This window comes from Vipera ursinii, assembly GCF_947247035.1.
Source record: "Vipera ursinii genome assembly, chromosome: Z".
In the NCBI taxonomy this organism is placed as follows: Eukaryota; Metazoa; Chordata; class Lepidosauria; order Squamata; family Viperidae; genus Vipera; species Vipera ursinii.
The window spans coordinates 3,788,382-3,811,525 of NC_139517.1; the positions used below are offsets into that span (position 1 = coordinate 3,788,382).

Sequence of the window (23,144 nt, forward strand, 5' to 3'; positions counted from 1 at the left end):
ATTAGAATTAGAATTAGGATAGGATAGGACAGGACATGGCAACCATTGTAAATACGTGCCAGTTGCCAAAAGCCCAAATTTTGATCACGTGACCATGGGGATGCTGCCACGGTCGTAAGTGTGAAAAAAGGTTATAAGTCCCTTTTTTCCAGGTTTTTTTTGTAACTTTGGTCACTAAAGGAATGGTCGTAAGTTGAGGACTGCCAGTATTCTCAACGAACTTTGGGTCTATCCTTAGTTCTCATTGCTGCTTTGAAGGCAGGAACAGAAGGAAGAGAGAGAAAGAGTGGGGAGGATGGGAACTATAATCCCTCACACACAAAGACACAGGCAAAACAGCTTTGCCTCCAGAAGTTGTGGGTGCTCCATCACTGGCGGCTTTTGAGAAGAGACTGGACAGCCATTTGTCTGAAATGGTATAGTGTCTCCTGCCTGAGCAGGGGGCTGGACTAGAAGACCTCCAAGGTCCCTTTCAGCTCAATTCTATTCTATTCTATTCTGTTCTGTTCTGTTCTGTTCTGTTCTGTTCTACTCTACTCTACTCTACTCTACTCTACTCTATTCTATTCTATTCTATTCTATTCTATTCCTTATTTTTATTCTATTCCTTATTTTACTATTCTTCTATTCTATTCTATTCTATTCTATTCTATTCTATTCTATTCTATTCTATTCTATTCTATTCTATTCTATTCTATTCTATTCTATTCTATTCTATTCTATTCTATTCTATTCTATTCCATTCCATTCCACTCCACTCCACTCCACTCCACTCCTATCCCTATCCCTATCCCTATCCCTATCCCTATCCCTATCCCTATCCCTATCCCTATCCCTATCCCACTCTACTCTATACTCTTATTCCTATTCCTATTCCTATTCCCATCCCATCATTCTGTCCTATTCTATCCTATTTCTATCCTTTCCTATAAAAAAACCCTCTTTTGCAATCAAGGGGGGGGGAATTCTCAGCCCCTGAACCGACAAAGTATTTAGAATAGGGGAGATTAAAATATCCTGCCAGAGGCTACGTTAGGACATTGTAGGCTGGGAAGATCGGGCACAAACTGGTTTGGCTCATTATTATTATTATTATTTTTACTATCCAGCTCCACAGCAGGGAAAGAGGGAGGTGCGGGCAGCGGCCGGATAAGAGCGGGAAGCTAAGATTGGCTTGGGCTGGGATGCTTGCCCCGAATCAGCAAAACTTTATTAATCAGGTCAAAGCCAGTTACTCAGTGCTGAATCAGCAAATGGGTGGAGGGAGGTCAGAGAGAGACAAATGCTTATGAAAACAAGGAGGGGGAGGGGGAGGAGGAGGAGGAAGAGGAGGAAGGGAAGAGGAGGAGGAGGAAGAGAGGAAGAGGAGGAAGGGAAGAGGAGGAGGAGGAAGAGAGGAAGAGGAGGAGGAGGAGGAGAAATCTATATTCCCCTCCCCAAATCTCACTGCAAGAAGGAACTGCTCACAACCGACCAGCCCAGTGGGTTGGGCTGGGCTGGTGCCCAAATCTCCCGATTGCAGAGTTGGAAAGAAAAATAAAATAAACCACAATAAGCGGCTTAAACAGGACAGATAGGAGGCGACCCAGAAGGGGGAGATTAGGAAGAGAGATAAAACTGGGGGGGGGGGCGGGGGTGTATGAGAGAGAAATATGAATGGGGAGCAGGAATTTAGGAGAAGTGCAAAGCTTGGGGAAAAAGCTAGAAGCAGTCATTCTCACCCTGGGTCGTTTAAGATGGGTTGGACTTCAACTCCCAGAATTCCTGAGCCAGCCCTGCCGAGGGAAAAGGGAGAGGTTTCCATGCTGAGCCCTGCCAGCTCAGGAATTCTGGGAGTTGAAGTGCACGAGTCATAAAAGAGCCAAGGTTGCCTACCCCTGCTATAAGGTATAAAGGGGGAGGGGTGGGTTGGACCAGAAGACCTCCAAGGTTTTTCCCGATTCTGTCATTCCGCTACAACAGGGGTCATCAAACTTGGTAACTCATGGACTCATGGACTTCAACTCCCAGAATTCCTCAGCCAGCCTTGTGTATCTCAACCTTGGCGACTTTAAGACTCGTGGACTTCAACTCCCAGAATTCCTCAGCCAGCCTTGTGTATCAACCTTGGCGACTTTAAGATGAGTGGACTTCAACTCCCAGAATTCCTCAGCCAGCCTTGTGTATCTCAACCTTGGCGACTTTTAAGACTCGTGGAGTTCAACTCCCAGAATTCCTCAGCCAGCCTTGTGTATCTCAACCTTGGCGACTTTTAAGATGAGTGGACTTCAACTCCCAGAATTCCCCAGCCAGCCTTGTGTAGCTCAAAGTTGGTTGGAGAATTCTGGGAGTTGAAGTCCACAAAAGTCTGAAAAGTCGCCGAGTTTGAAGACCTCCGTGCTACAGGGCTGTAGTTGGGCTGTTTCTCTCAACGTGGTGCCCTCTCGCGGTCCAATGGCTTTCAAGTCCCATAATCCTTGACGGCCGAGGAGGAGGGGAGCGGAGCGCAAGGCAATCAGGAACAGGGTGCCCAGATTGGGCAACTTCAAGCTGGCAGGCTGACATCAGCCAGTTGTCCCCAGAAACCACCTGGAGCTGTTTTTCATCCCGCTTATCTGGCGTGCCTTGTTGGTTTCTGCTCCGTATCTCCGCACCGGTCACTTCCAAGGCTGTGTTTTCCTGGTACCAGCCCTAGCTTGGTAGCCACAAGCTTCGAGGTGTGCCCTCGGAGTGACATTTTGGGCGGTGACCGGGATGAACTCAAGGCTGGGTCTATTTTGAGGCCAGGAGGTGACACCCCAGCCTGGATCGCTCTCTGGGACAGGCTGTGCTAGAAGATTTTGGTGCCCCACCTTCTCCTCCGACGTCGGATCCAGCGTTTGGTTCCAGCCTTGTGACTTTGCCAAGGTTTACTGAGAAATAAGATCTCCTTTCTAGGAGATCAGCCTGTTCTCTCTTTTTTTTTCTTTTTCTTTTGAGAAGAACCCACTGGAGCCTTGCTGGGATCTGGAGAAGTTTGTTTGTTTATTTATTTATTTATTATTTATTTTATTTTATTACATTTATATACCGCCCTTTCCCGAAGGACTCAGGGCGGTTTACAGGGTAATTAAAAACCAAAATACAAAAGTTAAAAACAAGTTTAAAAAAAATTAAATTTGTCCCTGTATAAATAAAACCCCAGTTAAAATAAGATTAATCCTCAGCCTGGGCCAGAGAGCTCGAAGAGCCAGGTCTTCAGGTCCCGGCGGAATGAACGGAGGTCGGGGGCAGACCTCAGCTCCACTGGCAGCTGGTTCCAAAGGGCAGGCGCCCCCACTGAGAAGGCCCTATCCCTGGGTGTCGTCCGCCGGCAATCTCTTACCGGTGGCACCCTGAGAAGACCCTCCCTGTGGGAGCGCACTGAACAAAGGGAACTTGATGCCGGCAGCAGGTGTTCCCTCAGATATCCCGGACCCAAGCCATGTAGGGCTTTATAGGTCATCACCAGCACCTTGAATCTCACCCGGAGGGCAACCGGAAGCCAATGCAGCTCGCGGAGTAGAGGTGTTACATGGGAGTATCGGGAGACCCCCATCACAACTCGCGCGGCCGCATTCTGCACCAGCTGAAGCCTCCGAGTGGTCCTCAAGGGCAGCCCCATGTAGAGAGCGTTGCAGTAGTCTAAACGGGAGGTCATGAGTGCATGAGGGCATCTCGGTCCAGATAGGGTCGCAACTGGCGCACCAGGCGAACCTGGGCAAAAGCCCCCCTGGTCACGGCTCCTATATGGTCTTCAAAATTGAGTCGTGAATCCAGGAGGACGCCCAAGTTGCGAGCCCTATCAACCCTATCAATATTTATCAAATATTTATTTATTTATTTATTTATTTATTTATTTATTTATTTATTTATTTATTTATTTATTTATTTATTTATAGTTCAAAAAATAAAACTGCTAGACTCTTAACTAGCTGGCAAACTTATTCCTGGATCTTCCTGGGGTTTCGTTGCAAACCATCTGTCTGCCAATCTATTTTCGGATTCGCCCAGCTCAGCCTTGATCCTAGAGGGGCTTAAATCCACTGGCAAGGTCTGTTCATTCAAATAAATAAATAAATAAATAAATAAATAAATAAATAAAATCCCTCCCTTCCCAGGTTTCCCGATCTCCGAAAGAGAGATTGCAAATCTACTCCTTGGATCTCCACCCACGTCACCCTGTGTCCGGGATGGCGTAACTTGAAACCTGCTCGAGTCTCACCTGTTCCCCTGCCCCCTCCGTGTTTTTGCCCCTGGAGGAGTTTCTCAATCTTTGCAACTTTTAGACAGGTAGACTTCAACTCCCAGAATTCCCCAGCCTTGTGTATCTCAACCTTGGTGACTTTAAGATGAGTGGACTTCAACTCCCAGAATTCCCCAGCCAGCCTTGTGTCGCTCAAGGTGGGTTGGAGAATTCTGGGAGATGAAGTCCAGACATTGGAAAGTGGCCGAGGTTGAGAAACGCTACAAACCAGAGCACTCAGTGCCCTCTTAGCATGCTCCATATCTGTTTCCTCTCGGCTGATATACAGGTAGTCCTCGAGTTACGACCGTTCATTTAATGACCGTTCGAAATTGCAACGACCCCGAAAAAAGCGACTTGGGACCATTTTTCATGCTTACGGCCTGCTTGAGCAGGGGGTTGGACTAGATGACCTCCACGGTCCCTTCCAGCTCCGTTGTGCTACAGTACGTTCTAATCTGATGTATTTTGCTTCCAGCCTGCCTCTCCCCCACGGCTTTTTTTTTGTTTTTTTTTTTTGTTAAGCTTTGCATTTCCTGTTTTGAAGCTTGCTCATTTGGGCAGGATTGCAGAAAAAGTTCTGTTTCCTCTTCATCTGCAAACTTGGCAGAAGCCCCCCCCTTATGCCCGCCCAGTTGGTTCACACACACACACACACACACACACACACAGACACAGAAAAACACCCCATGCAAGGAGGGGAAAATGCACCAGGGAGAGAGCTTTTAAATTTAAATTTGAAATGCAAAGCCTGGAAGCCTTTAAAGAGTCCCCGAGGAGCTTCAGAGGATACTTTTCAGGCACAGGCTAATAAATCTTGCAAAGATTCGCTTGCAGGTTGAACCCCTTAGACATTTACCAGAAGGCGAAATGAGTGCATAGTCAATCCTTGTTTTAATGTGTGAGCAGGGTTAATCCACCGTGTTCAGTCACGACTGGGTTAAACCAGTTTCTGCCGGATATGCTGTGGTGTTTATTATTTATTTATTTATTTATTTATTTATTTGATTTATATACCGCCCTTCTCCTGAAGGCTTCCAAACACACTAGAATAGAGTAGAGCTGGAAGGGACCTTAGAGGTCTCCTAGTCCAGCCCCCCACTCAAGCAGGAGGACACATACCTGTCCAGTCTCTTCTTAAAAACCTCCAGTGATGGAGGGCTCACGATTTCCGGTGGCCAGCTGTTCCACTGGCTGATTGTCCTCACTGTCAGGAAGTTTCTCCTTCATTCTAGGTTGCTTCTCTCTTTGGTCAGTTTCCAACCATTGTTTGTCGTCCTTCCCTCTGTTGCTTTGGAAAATAATTTGACACCCACTTCTTTGTAGCAGCTCCTCAAATACTGGGAAGACCGCTATCATGTCCCCCCAATTTCTCCTTTTCTTTAGGCTAGCCAAACCCAAATCCTTCAGCCATTCTTCATATGTTTTAATCTGCAGGCCTTAGATCATTTTGGTTGCTCTTCTCTGAACCGTAAATGGTGGTTTGTCAGCCGCCCGGATTCCCAGAGATCTTTAATGGGAACTGAGCAAACCCTCATTATTGTTGTCAACAGCTTAGATCCAAAGAGATGCCTGACTTAGTAACAACCATGCTGGGACTTACAACAGCATTGGAAAAAGTTATTTATGGCTGTTTTCCAATGACCATTGCATCATCATCATCATCTTCTTCTTCTTCTTCTTCTTCTTCTTCTTCTTCTTCTTCTTCTTCTTCTTCTTCTTCTTCTTCTTCTTCTTCTTTTATTATTATTATTATTATTATTATTATTATTATTATTATTATTACGATTATTACGATTATTACGATTACTACTACTACTATTATTATTATTATCATCATCATCCCCATGATCCCGTGATCCAAATTCAGATGCTCGGAAACTGTCATGTACTTATGACGGTTGCAGTGATCCCCTTTCGCGACCTTCTCACAAGCAAAGTCGATGGGGGAAGCCAGATTCCACCTAACAACCATGTTATTAATTTAACAACTGCGGAGAGGCAACTAGCGACCGTGCCAAGAAAGGTCGTAAAATGGGGGAAGCCAGATTCATTTAACAACCGTGACACTCACTTTAAAATACTGCAGGGATTCCCTTAACAACTGTGTCGTAAAAGGGGACAAAAAATGCACTTAACAACTGAGCTCGATTTTGGTCATAAGCCGGGGACCTGCCTACATCGCTTTCCCAAAGCTTCACGCTTTTAAATATGGACATCAACCTGAGGCAGGAATGAATGGTTTGGTCTTAGACACTTGAAAAAAAAAATAGCAATTTTCCTTTTTTTCCGGCGAAACAATATCATATGAGGTGGCTGCGTCAGATGCGGCCTTCTGTTTCCTCCTCAGGAATTGTTTCGTTTTGCAATATTGTGCTAAGAGGACACAGTATTTAGGAGCTCCTGCTTTAAAAAGTAAATATTTTTTTTTATGAGTGCCTTTAGAGAAAATAAATAAACACGAAAGGCACAAGAGAAGGAGATAAAAGGAGACGCAGATACAACTGTTCATTTAGTAACTGCTCAACGTTACAGCGTCCCTGAAAAAATTGACTTAAGACCGTTTTTCTATCTTTTCTTTTTTTAAAAAAAAAATACGCTTATTGATTTTTAACACAATCACCTTAATATTTGGTAAACGGCGTGTTGTCTGGGTTAGTATTTACAAAACAATCGATACCAACTAATTTCTATAATTCTATAGCTTTTGCTTGATTTTTCTCTTCTTCCAATAATGTTCTCTTTTGCCAACCTTAAATTAATGCATTTCTTTTAACAACAACAACAACAACAACAACAATAACAATAATAAAGTTGGAAGGGACCTTGGAGGTCATCTAGCTCAACCCCCTGCTCAGGCAGAAAATCCTATACCATTTCAGACAAATGGCTGTGCAGTTTCTTTTTTAAAAACTTCCACTGTTGGAGCATTCAGAGCTTCTGGAGGCAAGGTGTTCCACTGGTTAATTGTCCTCACTGTCAGGAAGTTTCTCCTTAGTTCTAGGTTGCTTCTCTCCTTGATGAGTTTCCATCCTTGCTATCATGTCCCCCCTCGTCCATCTCTTCATTAAACTAGACATACCCAATTCCAGCAACTGTTCCTCATATGTTTTGGCCTCCAGACCTCTAATCTTTAAGTCTTTTTTCTCATAAGACCGTTTTTCATACTCACAACCGTTGCGGCCTCTCCAAGATCACGGGATTGAAATTTGGATGCTCGGCAGCTGACTCACACTTATGACGGCTGCAGTGTCTCCTGTGATCAGTGTTTGTGACCTCCTGACCAGCAAAGTTAATGGGAGAGACGGATTCACTTCACAGCTGTGTTTTCCCGAAAATAAGACCCGGTCTTATTTTCAGGGTAGGCCTTACCTCACCTCCAGTAACGACAGTCTCACCTAGCCGGTCCACTTCTTCTGGGGCCGAAGTTCTGCAGCTGCACTCAGGCCTGAGTTTTACAGTCAGGCCTTTCCAGAAGGCCTAAGCAGCCGAGTACCGAGCTACGGATTCAATCCTTAGCTTGGTGCTCAGCTGAAGATCTCTTACAGAACCGAGCCACGGATTGAACCCACAGCTTGGTTCTTGGCTGCAGAGGCCTTCCGGAAAGGCCCATGACTGAGAAATGCAGGCCTGGCTGTAGAAGAGGCCTCAGAAGAAGTGGGCCGGTGAGGGGAGTCCTGGCTGTGAGGTAAGTGGGTGCGGGGCCCATAGGGTGGATCCACACCCCCACCCCTGCCCTAGCTTGATTTCTGAGTATGCACCTTGCCCCAAAACTAGGGCTCATTTTCGGGGAGGGCTTATATTAGGTCCACCCCCCCCCAAAAAAAAATCAAGCTAGGGCTTATTTTTGGGGTTACTGTAGGGGAAACAGGATAACTTAATGACTGTAGTGATTCATTTAACAACTGTCGTAAAATGGGGCAAAGCTCATTTAACAACTGTCTTGCTAAGCAATGGAAACTGTGGCCTCAGTCGTGGCCGTAAACTGAGGACTACTTATATTTATGCATAAACAAGTGTCTTAGAGGCTACAGTTTTCCAGTTTATCGGAATATCATTGACTGCAAAGATACCACCACGACGGAGCCCAACATTTCTGTTGCTAAGCGAGACGCTTGTTTAGTGAATTTCACCCCAGTTTTACAACCTCCCTCGCAGCCGGCGTTAAGTGAACGCTGCCGTTGTTAGTTGAGTGACAGGGTTCTTAAAGTGAACCTGGCTTGCCCACTGACTTTGCTTGTCCGAAGGCTGCAAAAGCGGATCCTGTGATGCTGCAAGCGTCATAAATATGAATCGGTTTCCAAGTGTCAGAGTTTCGATCACGTGGCCAAGGGGGATTCTGTGACGGTCATAAGTCTGAAAAACGGTCATAAGTCACTTTTCTCAGTGATGTTGCAACGTCAAACAGTCACAAATAGAATAGAATAGAATAGAATAAAAGGATAGAATAGAATAGAATAGAATAGAATAGAATAGAATAGAATAGAATAGAATAGAATAGAATAGTAGAATAAAATAGAATAGAATAGAATAATTAAAATAGAATAGAAAAGAATAGAATAATTAAAGTAGAATTGAATAGAAAAGAATAGAACAGAATAATTATAATAGAATAGAGTAGAATAATAGAACAGAATAGAATAGGAGGGATCTTGGAGGTCTTCTAGTCCAGCCCCCTGCTGCTAGCTGCTTCATATTGATTTAAAAGCCTGAAATTTGCTACTATGAAAAATCGTTAACAAACTACTGCTTAGGAAGCGATGTCACCACTTGATGACGTCATGGCTTCTCCTAACGCTAAGACCCTAAGACCGTCCAAAGGTGTGGATTGCAATTCCTATTTTTCTTTAGCCTGTCGTGACCTGGGACAATTGCAAAATCAAGGAACTGAGAAGCTTATTGATTTATTAGACTTGGAGAACTGCCCATCATATAAACACAATTCTGGGCAGCTTTTTTTTATTTATTTTTTTTAATAAAGCCCAACATCGCAAAAACAAGAGAGGCGGAAGCAAAAAACTTGGCACCACAACTCATCTTCATTGCTTTGTGCCTCCGCCTTTGTCATATCCCAGCACTTGGAAAAAGTCCAGAATATCTCCATGTTTCTCAATCACTTGAAGAGGGGGTGGACTTCAACTCCCAGAATCCCCCAGCCAGCCTGGCTGGCTGGGGGATTCTGGGAGTTGAAGTCCACCCCTCTTCAAGTGCTTAAGATTGCGAAACACTGACCTGTCTGGAAGACAGATTGTCATATTGTGGGAACCCCCAGGTAATCCTTGATGTACGACCACAGAGAATTTTATGTCGCTAAGCGAGACAGTTAGGAAGCGGGTTTTGCCCCATTGCACGACCTTTTCTTGCCACGGTTGTTAAGCGAAACACTGCATTGTTAAGTTAGCAACCAGGGTGTTCAGCCAATCCGGCTCTTCCCTTTGACGTTGCCTGTCTGAAGGTCGCAAAAGGGGGGGCCCGCGTAACCCCGGGGGGGGGAAACGCTGCGACCGTCGTAAAGACGAGTCAGCGTCCGAATTTCGATCACGGGACCACCAGGAGGCTGCGGAAAAACAACCGGGAGCCATTTTCCCCCAGTGCTCCTTGCAACTTCAAACGGTCCCTAGAGGAAAGGAAAGTCAGATTGCCAGGTTGCGTTTGGGCAGCCTCAAACTGCGCTGAGCTTCCCAGCGCCAAACGACGGTGCGTTGCCCACCCAAAGTGTCGGCACCACATTCAGCTATGCGGAAGCTCATCCTGGATTTGGCCTCGGGCTAATCTCTCCGTTTCCCCTGCGTGGTCGGAGGGTGAGAAGAAGGAACAAGCCACGGTTTTGTTCCTTGTTCCCCAGCGGCGCAAGAGGTTTGAGTTTCTGTTGATCCGTCTCAGATGGACTCTGTTTACGCACAAACACCCAGAGGTCAGCCTGTCTGCAGACGGGATGTTTTCCACGCTGGTGGCCTCGGGCCAAATAGGTCACTGACTTCTCTGATCCTGGTTTTCGTTTCGTGGACAACCTGTCCCAGGAGGATGAGATTTAACCTTGAGTTACAGCCTTAACGGGAGGTCGCTGAACTCAAGGAGAGAAGCAACCTAGAACTAAGGAGAAATTTCCTAACAGTGAGCACGATTAACGATTAACTACTTGCCACCAGAAGTTGTGGCTGCTCCATCACTGGAGATTTTCAAGAAGAGACTGGGCAGCCGTTCATCTGAAATGGTAGGGCTTCCTGTTTGAGCAGAGAAGACCTCCAAGGTCCCTTCCACCTCCGCTATTCTGGATTCTGTATCAATTAATCAGTGGAGCAACCTGCCTCCAGAAGTTGTGAATGCTCCACCACTGGAGGCTTTTAAGAAGAGACTGGGCAGCCATTTTGTCTGAAGTGGTATAGGCCAGGGCTAGGCTCTTTTATGACTCATGGACTTCAACTCCCAGAATTCCTCAGCTAGCCATGCTGAGGGGAAAGGCAGAGGTTTGCAAGCTGAGCTACGCTGGCTCAGGAATTCTGGGAGTTGAAGTCCACGAGTCATAAAAGAGCCAAGTTGCCTACCCCTGGTATAGGGTGTTCTTCTTGAGCAGGGGGCTGGACTAGAAGACCTCCAAGGCCCCTTCCAACTCCGTTATTCTGTGTCAATTAATCAGTGGAACAACCTGCCTCGAGAAGTTGTGGGTGCTCCAACACTGGGGGCTTTTAAGAAGAGATTGGACAGACGTGTTTTTGAAATGGCCTAGAGCAGGGGTGTCAAACTCACAACGTCATATCGCGACTTTTTCCCCCCATTGCCGGCAGTGGGGTGGGCGCAATTTCTCCATGACGCCTCCGGCCCGCGGACCAGGAGTTGAAACACCCCTGGCCTAGAGTCTCCTGCTTGAGTAGGGGGTTGGACTAGAAGACCTCCAGGGCCCCTTCCAACTCTGTTATTCTGGATTGCAAAATCGGCACAAAACCTGGCGCCGAGCGTCCTCAAACAGAGAGGCGTCCTTGTGTGTGTGTGTGTGTGTGTGTGTCTGCAAGAGCTGCCATCTCCGTTTTCACCCAGGCCCAATGGTCCTGACCTGGTTTTTCTCATGAGTAGGAAAGAGTTTTAGAGGAAAAGCATTGAGCTGGGTTGGGAGAAGGCGAGCTCGGGGGTGCCAGCTTCTATCGTCTTGCTTGCTTCTCCGCAGTGCTGCTGACGTGGGTGAACTGTGCCAGCGTGCGCTGGGCGACGCGAGTCCAGGACATCTTCACTGCCGGGAAGCTGCTGGCTCTGGGCTTGATCATTATCATGGGAATCGTGCAAATTTGCAAAGGTGAGAGGCCCCTTCAGATCCAACTGAGCGCATTATTGTTTCAGAAGGTGTGGGTGCTCCGGCGCCAGAGGTCTTTAAGAAGACATCAGGCGGCTGTTTCTCTTGTAACGGTGTAGAACAGAGATCTCCAGCCTTGGTGACATTACTCTTTACGACTTGTGGACTTCAACTCCCAGAATTCCTCAGCCGGGCATGGCCGGCTGAGGAATTTTGGGAGTTGAAGTCCACAAGTCATGAAATTGGGGGGGGGGGTTATCTCCAACTTTGGCCACTTTAGGACTTGTGGACTTCAACTCCCAGAATTCCTCAGCCAGGCATGGCCAGCTGAGGAATTCTGGGAGTTGAAGTCTACAAGTCATAAAGTAGGGGAGTCTCCAACCTCGGCCACTTTAGGACTTGTGGACTTCAACTCCCAGAATTCCTCAACTAGTCTCGCCGGCTGAGGAATTCTGGGAGTTGAAGTCCACAAGTCATAAAGTTGGGGGGGGTCTCCAACCTCGGCCACTTTAGGACTTGTGGACTTCAACTCCCAGAATTCCTCTGCCGGACATGCCTGCGGAGGAATTCTGGGAGCTGAAGTCCACAAGTCCTAAAGTGGCCGAGGTTGGAGATCCCTGATAGAGGGATCTAGAAGGCCTCCAGGGCCCCTTCCAACTCTGTTATTCTGTATTTCTCCTGCTGCATTGGTAAGGGAGAGGTTGCCAAGGTGTAAGTTGAGGAACACGGACACCCTTTGGAGATGGTTTGATTTACAAGGTGGTTTCCTGCCCAGAGGGAAGGAGGAGAGTGGGAGATTGGTTGGGAGGGGGAATAAAGAGAAGAGACCCCCCACCCCAGGATGGCAGTGGATTACTTCTGTCGTGTGTCCTTGATGTAGGTGAATACTTTTGGCTGGAACCCAAGAATGCCTTCGAGTTCTTTCAAACGCCAAATGTGGGGCTGATTGCTCTGGCCTTCCTACAAGGCTCATTTGCCTACGGGGGCTGGAACTTCCTCAACTACGTCACCGAAGAGTTGGTGGACCCTTACAAGTGAGTGAGGGCCTCTCCTGGTGGCGTGGGAGGTGGAGAAGGCCCATCTTGGTCTTCGCTCTACCTTCTACCCACCTCAATTCTTTCCGTCCTGCACAGAAACCTGCCTCGAGCTATTTTTATCTCCATCCCCCTGGTTACCTTTGTCTACGTCTTCGCCAACGTGGCCTACGTCACTGCCATGTCTCCCCAGGAGCTTCTGGCCTCCAATGCTGTTGCGGTGGTGAGTCTCCATAAATGACGTTCAGATTCCTCTTTGGTTGCCGGCGAATTGACCCCTAACATCTTCTCGTTCCTTACTTCAAAGACATTTGGGGAGAAACTCCTAGGAGTGATGGCGTGGATCATGCCCATCTCTGTTGCCCTCTCCACCTTCGGAGGCGTCAACGGCTCTCTTTTTACTTCCTCCAGGTGAGTAGGCCTGACTTCCAACCAACAGGGTGGACTTGCCAACCTTGGTCATGGTCCCATCTTTGGAGATTCCCAAGGATCAAACGATAACGCCCTAAAAAACCAGCGTGAGGGTCACTCATTTGCACGTTCGCTTAACAGCCACAATCAAAAGGATTGTAAAGTTGGGATCTGGTCACGGGATGACCTGCTTAATGACGGCACTGCTTTCTGAGCAAAATTTCAGTCCCAATTGTGGTTACGGATTGGGTGAAACCAGGCCTAATAGCAGCAACCGTGAGAGGGATCTTGGAGTGTTAGTGGACAATCAATGAAATATTGAGCCAGCAGTGTGTGGTGGCAGCCCAAAAAGTCAATTCAATCCTAAATTGCATTAACAGAGGGAGTCAATCAACATCACATAAGCTACTAATAAAAGGTAAAGGTAAAGGTTCCCCTGCACATGCGTGCTAGTCGTTTCCAACTCTAGGGGCTGGTGCTCATCTCCGTTTCAAAGCCGAAGAGCCAGCGCTTGTCCGAGGACGTCTCCGTGGTCATGTGGCCGGCATGACTAGACGCCAAAGGCGCACGGAACGCTGTTACCTTCCCACCGTAGTGGTCCCTATTTTTCTACTTGCATTTTTTACGTGCTTTTGAACTGCTAGGTTGGCGGAAGCTGGGACGAGTAACAGGTGCTCGCTCTGTTACGTGGCACTTGGGATTCGACCCGCCAAGCTGCCGACCTTCTGATCGACAAGCTCAGCATCCTAACCCACTGAGCCACCGCGTCCCTAAGCTACTAATACCACTCTATGAAGCCTTAGTAAGGCCACACCTAGAATACTGCAACCAATTTTGGTCTCCATACTATAAAAAAGGTGTGGAGGCTCTAGAAAGAGCGCAGAGAAGAGCAACAAAGACCATCAGGGACAACGGATGGAAACTGATCCAGGAGAGAGTCAACCTGGAAATAAGGAGAAATTTTCTGACCGTGAGAACAATCAACCAGTGGAACAGAAGTTGCCTTCAGAGGTTGTGGGAGCTTCATCACTGGAGGCTTTCAAGAAGAGACTGGACTGCCGTCTGTCAGAAATGGTGTAGGGTCTCCAGCATGGGCAGCGGGGTTGGACTTGATGACCTACAGGGTCTCTTCCAAGTTTGTTATTCTGTTCTACCCTTTCCCCAGAATGAGATTGATGGCTCTGAGCTGTGTTAGGAAAGAGAACCAGATCTTTGATTTTAGTACCCTGAGGCTATGCTTTAATTGTTAATGCTGGCTGCTTGGTTGATTTTTATCCTTGCAAGCTGCTTAGAGAGAAGGCAGCTGTCTTTAAATTATTTCAGCCAAAGAAGGGCATGAATAAGCTGTGTTCAAAACACAAGAGTTTCTCTTGTGCCGATTAAAACATGCCAACAATCTGTCTCCACCTGCTATTGTTTCCTTGTGTGATATTATTTTTCCTTCTTCCCCAGGCTATTTTTCGCTGGTGCCCGCGAAGGGCATCTCCCCAGCGTCTTGGCGATGATTCATGTCCGAAGGTGCACTCCGATACCTGCTCTAGTTTTCACTGTGAGTCATCGGTAGAGAAATAAGGGTGGGGAGATCTGGGTAGATCCCACACGGGTGGGATCCGATGAGAAAATGCAGTGTTTGTCTATCTCGGCAGCTTGAAGATGGGTGGACTTCAACTCCCAGAATTCGCCAGCCAGCAAAGCTCCTAAGGTTTTGATAAGCTGGTGGCAAATCAGCACTCCTGTTGACTGACAAGGGGCCTGTTTCCTAGGCTTCAATGATTTCCTTGGCTGTTTTTGTGCTTGCTCAGCCAACAATCTTAACAACTTGTGAAATTGAATGCATGTCCTTGTTCATTGCAATGAACAAGGACATGCATTCAATTTCACAAGCTGCTAAGATTGTTGGCTGAGCAGGTACAAAAATAGCCAGGTTACCAATGAGTTTTGATTTCACGATCTGACTGCTTTCCTGTGTTCTTGCCATTTGGTGGCTAGCTTCCTCCTTGTCTGTCCTACATCGTCACAGAGGCAATCCCCTGCAACTTATCAAGCTGGCTGGGGAATTCTGGGAGTTGAAGTCTACCCATCATCAAGCTGCCAAGGTTGACAAACACCGATGTGGTTGACTGTTGTAGAATTTTTCCAATTTTGTCAATAGTTTAAACCCGTCGGCTCATTCTTATTTTCTCTCTGGCAGTGTCTGTCCACTTTGCTTATGTTGGTCACAAGTGACATATATACGCTGATCAATTATGTCGGTTTCATCAACTACCTCTTCTACGGAGTGACGGTGGCTGGGCAAGTTGTGCTTCGCTGGCGTGAACCCCATCGGTCTTATCCGATCAAGGTAAGGACTCTCCCGAGACATGACTCTGTTTTTGATCTCTCAACCGTTCTTCATTTTTGCACTTAATTTCTTCTCCCTCGGCACCTGCCAAGCAGGCTGAATACGGTCAATTTCAATGCTTCTGGTGGTGTCAATTTATCCATTTCAAATATGATCAGTCCCTGCTGTGATTAATTTCTCTGCTTCGAATGTGGTCCTTTCTCCACTTTGAGCTTAGTCAATTCCTTCATTTTGAGTGCAGTCAATTTCTCCATTTCCAGTGTGTCTTGTTTTGCAGGATCCAATCCGGATTGCATTGGTTTTTCTTTTTGCCTTTTAAGTGTTTTATTGATTTTCTAATTTTACATTTAAGTATTTGAAAAGCCGCCTGGCGGCTGGGTTAATCGATAACGACATACAAGTATGTTTGTACAGGTCTCCAGCTGCTACATTAAATTTTTCCTCTCTTTTCCCCTTGGTATTTACTGTCTCCTGTTTAAACTAATACAGTTCTTATTATGTCAATCAAATAAAAATGACCTTCTTACATTTGTCAGTAATTTTTGGCTTATCCATATCCTTCTTGTTTTAACATTCAGTCTTCACAGACAATCAATGTCCTAATTAAAAAGGTAAAGGTAAAGGTTCTCCCGCACATGCGTGCTAGTTGTTTCCAGCTCTAGGGGCTGGTGCTCATCTCCGTTTCAAAGCCGAAGAGCCAGCGCTTGTCCGAAGACGTCTCCGTGGTCATGTGGCCGGCATGACTAGACGCCAAAGGCGCACGGAACGCTGTTACCTTCCCACCGTAGTGGTCCCTATTTTTCTACTTGCATTTTTACGTGCTTTCGAACTGCTAGGTTGGCAGAAGCTGGGACACATAACAGGTGCTCACTCTGGTACCCGGCACTCGGGATTCGACCCGCCAAACTGCTGACCATCTGATCGACAAGCTCAGCGTCCTAACCCACTGAGCCACCACATCCCTTTAATGTCCTAATTAGTTTTCCCCAATTTTTAATTTCCCATTCATATTTAACTTAACATTTAAGATTTATAGTTTCTGAGTTTTAAGTACCGTAACCAAAGTTCCCATTATCACAATAGGTCACATTCAGAATACACGTCTCATCTATTTGAACAGATTCTGTTTCTCACCATCTTACATCAACTAGTTAATAATACGATTTAATATTCTTGTTTTCTACTCATTTCCAAGCATCTTACATTTAGTAACCAACTTTTCTCTTGCTTGAACATCAAATACTTCCTCTCTTTTTTTCTCTTAATGTCTGTTATCTCATATCTAAGCCAGGGCAGTTTTCATTATATCAGCTAAGTAAAAACATACTTAGGACCGTTTTTCACATAGCTAGCCGTTGCATGTACTTATGACAGTTGCAGCGTCCCTGTGTGTGTGTGTGTGTGTGTGTGTGTGCAGTGCTTTTTTTGTAAAAGAAAAAGGTGCCGGAACTCACACACATCATACAACCTGCCTTGCCTACCCTACAAGGTTTCATCCAAAAAAGGTGCCGGAACTCCGTTCTGAGCGTTCTATGAGAAAAAAAGCCGTGTGTGTTTGTGTGTGTGTGTGTGTGTGTGTGTGTGTGTGTGTGTGTGTGTGTGAGACGCAATCTCCTTTTGCGAACTTCTGACAATGGGGGAAAAGCCGGATTCACTTTAACAACCTAACAACTGTCTTGCTTAGCAACAGAGTTTTCTACAGAGAAAGGAAGAATTGGGATGCAGATCTCCTCCTTCTCAGCAATCCTGGCCTAGATCCGGTTTTCCTCTGGCTAAGGAAGTAGGGACATTTTTGTTTTCCTGGCATTTCGGTCTAAGTTCATCCCACTTCTCTCTCTCCACCCCCCCCGCAGGTGAGCCTGTTCTTCCCCTTCATCTACCTGCTTTTCTGGGCTTTCCTGTTGGTCTTCAGCCTGTGGTCGGAACCTTTGGTGTGTGGCGTCGGGCTGGCCATCATGTTGACAGGCGTTCCCGTCTACTTCCTGGGCGTCCATTGGGAGAACAAGCCCCCGGCCTTCCACACCTTGATCAGTGAGTGTTGGACCCCCTTCCCCCCAGGCAAGGAGGGGGTGGGATAGGTTGAAGAAGGGGGGGTCTTTTCCCTTTGGAAGGGAATGTTTGTGGCTCAGGGTGGAACTGGGGGGCTGGGCTTGGTGCTCTCTCTTGAGCTGGGTGGTTTTCTTGCAGACGTTTCGTGGCCCAACCAGGTAACATCATCAGGGCTAGGAGAGGAGGGGGGGGTTTGCTCTGTTTATATACTAGTCAGTGGCTTGACCACCAACCCTGACAGGACAAGCCCCCCCTCCACTCCACATCGCTTCCCTCTCTTCTAGCACTGACGATGTTCCCTACTTTGGTAATGAAAGGTCTGCAAGAAAACAACCAAGCTCAGAGAGCACCAAGGACCCTACAGCCCCCTCCTCCTCCTCCTCCTCCTCCTCCTCCTCCTCCTCCTCCTCTCCCCCCTTCACTCCACAAACCTCCCTCCCTTGTAGCACTGATAGTGTTACCTAGTTTGGTAATGAAAGGTCTGCAAGAAAACCACCAATCTCAGAGAGCACCAAGCACCCTACAGCACTCTTCCTCCTCTTCCTCCTCTTCCTCCTCCTCCTTCTCCTGTCCCCCCTTCACTCCACATCGCTTCCCTCTCTTCTAGCACTGATGACGTTCCCTAGTTTGCTAGTGAAACATCTGCAAGAAAACCACCCAGCTCAGAGAGCACCAAGGACACGATATCATTTCTCCTCCTCCTCCTCCTTCTCCTCCTCCTCCTCCTCCTCCTCCTCCTCCTCCTCCTCCTCCTCCTTCTTCTTCCTGCAAATCCCCCTCCCTTCTAGCCCTGATGATGTTCCCTAGTTTGGCAGTGAGTCGTCTGCAAGAAAACCCACCCGGCTCTTATTCTCTTTGCCCGATCCGTTTTTTTTTCCTTTCTTCCAGACGGGATCACTCGGGTGGGGCAGAAGCTCTGCGTGGTCGTGTACCCCAAGATGGACGCCGGGGAAGTCGAGAACGAGCTCAGCAAAGAGACCAAAGAACAGCTGGAGCCCATGTGCGAACAGAATTGAGCAAACGGAAGGAACAGCCAAACATGGACTGCGTTGGTTTTTAGCCACTAGGAACGGTTCGCCGGATCCTGTTGGCCAGAGCTGGACCCGTTTGGGGGGGGAATGACACCCCCTCTCCCCAAATGCACACACTCCTTCCCCCAGCTTCTTGCAGGGTCTGGGGTCCACACACACACACACCCCAATCCCCGCCTGCAGTGCCTCCCGCTGGGGCAGAGACGGATGGGGCAACCCTTAAGGGCTGGAGCCCCATTCCTGCTGCTCGCCCCACACTTTTGGGAAAGCTTTTTTTGTTACTGCCTTATATTTGGGGGGGCAATATTTTAAGGGGTGGTGGCGGAACCCCAGCTGTCCCGGGAGCGTTCACTCCTGCAATGGTGCCCTCGTATATTCCAGGTTTCTTCATTTCCCCCTCCTACCCCCACCACACACACACCCCTGTCTTTTCTTTTCCATTTTGTTTTGGATGTCATAAATTAAACGCCATTCGCCGTTGGGATGACTTCCTGGCTAGGTTTCTTCGGTGATGAAACAGCAACTCATCAAGCAAAGTGCCTTGTCCCCGGAGGGGGGTGGGCGGCACAAGCTCCCATCGGGATGAGTCAGCCAGGATTGGGAAACTGTAGCTTCGCCGGCTCCGTGCCACCTTGGCAACAACGGTGCGGCAGACAAGCTGCGATGGTGCCATGGAAGCAGAGAGGAAAATAACAGGATCTTGTGCTGTGGTTTTGTTTTTTTTAAAAAAGATAGGATTGAAGTTTAGGTTAGAACAGTGTTTCTCCACCTTAACCCCTTTAGAATGGGTGGACTTCAGCTCCCAGAATTCCCCAGCCAGCATGGCTGGCTGGGGAATTCTGGGAGTTGAAGTCCACCCAGCAGAAAGTTGCCAAGGTCGAGGAAAGCCAGGGTGGCTGGGGAATTCTGGGAACTGAAGTCCACCCATCAGAAAGTTGCCATGGTTGAGAAACTCAAGGTTGGTGGGGAATTCGGGGAATCGAAGTCCACCCTTCAGAAAGTTACCATAGCTGACAAACACAAGGATGGTTGAGGAATTATGTTTTGTTTTTATTTGTCCACGTATGGTTAGACACACAAGGAATTGATCTCCGGTACTGGAGTACTAGAAGGGACGCGGTGGCTCAGTGGGTTAGGACGCTGAGCTTGTCGATCAGAAGGTCGGCTGTTTGGCGGGTCGAATCCCGAGTGCCGCGTAGCAAAGTGAGCGCCTGTTACTCGTCCCAGCTTCTGCCAACCTAGCAGTTCGAAAGCACATAAAAAAATACAAGTAGAAAAATAGGGACCACTCCGGTGGGAAGGTAACAGCGTTCCGTGCACCTTTGGTGTCTAGTCATGCCAGCCACATGACCACGGAGACGTCCTCGGACAAGCGCTGGCTCTTCGGCTTTCAAATGGAGATGAGCACCGGCCCCTAGAGTTGGAAACGACTAGCATGCATGTGCGGGGGAACCTTTACCTTTACCTTACTGGAGTACTAACAAAACAACAGAAATTACTATTATTATTATTATTATTATTATTATTATTATTATTATTATTATTATTATTTTGATGTATAGAGGCAATAAAATGGGGAAGTATAAAGTAATTAAAGACAGTATTAATAAAATAATACTGTCTTTTATTACTTTATACTTCCCCATTTTATTACCTGTATACATCAATAATAATAATAATAATAATAATAATAATAATAGTAGTAGTAGTAGTAGTAGTAGTAGCAGCAATGTGTACAGGCAATAAAATAGGCAAATATAAAGTAATAAAGTAATAATAATAATAATAATAATAATAATAATAATAATAATAATAATAATAATAATAATAATAGTATAATAATAATAATAATAATAATACTGCAGCCACACTCTAAGGGTTAATATGAATACACATTAGGCAAAAATAACTTAGTAGTTATTGTATTTTGTCAGCTGGGAAAATTAGATGTTCAGCAGAGTGAAGGCAGCAGGGAAGAAAATGGGAGTGTTTCATTTAAGTTTCATTTTGAAAGTTGAGGTCCATCTATCTTAAAAGTTGACAAGGTTAAGAAACACTGTTAGAATATCTGAGAGAGAGGGTGGGGGGGGAGAGAGAGAATTTGGTGAGAAATAGTAAATCGAACGGATTAGTTCCCCAACTAGTAGCCAGAAAGAATTAATTAAATACTTCATTTCTCAAGTCAGTGACCATCTTGAACGATTGGGCTCCATCTCTGAAAAACCCCCAGAACTCGAGTTTGATTCAATTTTATTCAGCTGGCTGAATTGGAAGCCAAGGGGAGCGTGGTTGGAATTTGAAAAGGAGACCACCAGGAGATACCCAGTTTTGTAGGATGGAGCAGGCAGTTTGACTCAGCACACTGTGAGGGGAGGGCAAGGTGAGAATCAAGGGGGCTTATAGGGGGGGTGTCTTTGGGAAAGGGCAGCCTCTGTGCAGGACTTACATTTTTTTTGGGGGGGGAGCAAACTACGTTCACCTCCCTCCCTGAGGTATCATGAATTCAGCTCTGGCTTTCTCCACAGCAGGGGGCAGCACTGAGCTGGCTCTGAGGACAGCTAAGCAGGATTAGGGCTGGCTGACAGCAGGAGGGGAGACCTTCAAAAAAATCCCAGAATTGCAGGCTTGGCAGGGGAAAAAACAGTATGGAGAGTCTTCAACTTACAACGATTCATTTAGCGACCGTTCAAAGTTACAACAGCACTGAAAAAAGTGACTTATGATTGTTGTTCAGACTTACAACCATTGCAGCATCAAAATTCAGAAGCTTGGCAGCTGGCTCTATTTATGATGGGGTCATGTGATGCCTTATAGAACAGAACAGAGTAGAATAGAAAATATGGAATGGAATGGAACGGAACAGAACAGAAGAGAATAGAGAACATTAGAATAGAATAGAATAGAATAGAATAGAATAGAATAGAATAGAATAGAATAGAATAGAATAGAATAGAATAGAATAGAATAGAATAGAATAGAATAAATATGGAATAGAACAGAACAGAGTAGAATAGAAAATATGGAATAGAATAAAATAGAGAAAATACGGAATAGAATAGAATAGAATAGAAAATATGGAATGGAATGGAATAGAATAGAATAACTTTATAGTCACTTTAAATGTACACTAATCAGCATACAGTATATTAAAACAAAGTTTTGTTGCATTCAGCCCTCCAGGGGTAACCACTTCCAATATACACTACATAAACATTACAAAAGATTATGCATATAAACACACACACACACACACACACACACACACACACACACCACAGAGAAACAACACAGTCTAGTTCGGATGTATACATATACGTGGCGAGAAAAAAGAATCCTGCGAATTTACAAGACAGATGGTGTAAGGAGCAAAGCTGTTGCAGAATCTAGTAGTCCTGCTATAAATGCTTCGAAACCTCCTCCTAGAGGGGAGCAACAGAAACGGACCGTGAAGTGGGGGTGAGTGGGGTCTCTAACAATCCTCCGAGTTCTAAGCACATATGAGCGCTGGTAAGCCGTATCCTGAATAAGGGGAAGTGAACTTCCTATAATCTTTTGAGCTGTCCTCACCACTCTCTGCATGGACCTTCTATCTGAGGCTCTGCTACCCCCAGCCCAGACTGTGACGCAGTTTGTTAAGATGGTCTCAATTGTGCCTCTGTAAAAAGTGGCCAGGACAGAAGGAGAAACAGAGGCCAGCAAAGTCAATAGGTAAGTCAGATTCACGTAACCACCATGTTACTGCCGTGGCTCGTTGAACGACTGTGGCAGGGAAGGTCATAAAATGGAGCAAAACTCACTTAACGAACGTCTCGCCCAGCAACAGAAATTTCAGTCATAGCGACTGGCCAAATTTTAATGTTTAAAGAAGGCTAACAGCTTTTTGCCCGGCAAATTGTCGTCGTATGTTCTCGAAGTCCCTCGGCTCCAAACACTTCCTTCAGACTCCTTCATCCTAACGAGACCCAACAAGACTACCTGCTTATCTTCTTCACGGCACCTGAAGATGCTTTTTCTTTTTTCAGGAGGCAACTGAATTTCCTTGTTTTTTTCTTTGAAGAGGTTTTGCTTCACATCCCGGAAGCTTCTTCGGGTTCTGACTGAACGGGTGGGGAAAAATGGAAGGATTTATACTCCTTTGCAGTCATCTGGTCATTTGCCTTCTTTCAGAGAGTTGCTGAGGCCACCTGGAGGTTTACCTGTGTCCTCAGGGTCACCTGAGTGGTGCAAATGAGTGTGGAGACTTCTTGGCCCAACAAGGAATATAAATCCTTCCATTCCCCACCATTCAGCCAGAACTGAAGAAGCTTCTTGGATGAGAAGCGAAACCTCTTCAAAGAACAACAAGAAAGTTCAATTGCCTCCTGAAAAAAGCACCTTTGGGACAACCATGATCTGGATTAAAATGGAGAATCTCCTTCGACATTCTTCACGCCACAAACCACAATTTTTTTTAGGGAGCATTCAGACAAGGTTGTTGCCAGCTCTTGAAGGACCAAAAAGACCTCCAAGACCCCTTAGTCAGAAGGTGAAAGAGTCTGAGCTTGCCCATGTCTGAAATACAGGTAGTCCTTGAGTTACAACGATCTGCTTAGTGACCGTTCAGAGTTACAGTGGCACTGAAAAAACGCGACTGATGGGCAGTTTTCACACGTAACGACCGTCGCTGCGTTCTCGTGGCCACGTGATCCAAAAATCCGGCTGCTTGGCAACTGACTCGTATTTATGACGATTGCAGCGTCTCGGGGAGGGG

The 23,144-nt window shown here is 46.4% G+C and overlaps 1 protein-coding gene across 2 annotated transcripts in view; it reads left to right on the forward strand.

The window, feature by feature from the left end:
* The window catches only part of SLC7A8 (solute carrier family 7 member 8), a gene marked incomplete at its 5' end in the record, with an annotated part of 31,105 nt that extends 12,242 nt beyond the window's left edge, over positions 1-18,863 (forward strand). For both annotated transcript variants that reach the window (XM_083377716.1, XM_083377717.1), the window contains 8 exons: positions 11,406-11,531; positions 12,409-12,562; positions 12,662-12,785; positions 12,870-12,973; positions 14,426-14,522; positions 15,165-15,314; positions 17,168-17,345; positions 18,252-18,863. In XM_083377716.1, the coding sequence (XP_083233842.1) occupies positions 11,406-11,531; positions 12,409-12,562; positions 12,662-12,785; positions 12,870-12,973; positions 14,426-14,522; positions 15,165-15,314; positions 17,168-17,345; positions 18,252-18,379 (1,061 nt within the window). In that variant the 3' untranslated portion in view covers positions 18,380-18,863. The remainder of the gene's footprint in view (positions 1-11,405; positions 11,532-12,408; positions 12,563-12,661; positions 12,786-12,869; positions 12,974-14,425; positions 14,523-15,164; positions 15,315-17,167; positions 17,346-18,251) is intronic.
* Positions 18,864-23,144: the final 4,281 nt, after the last annotated feature.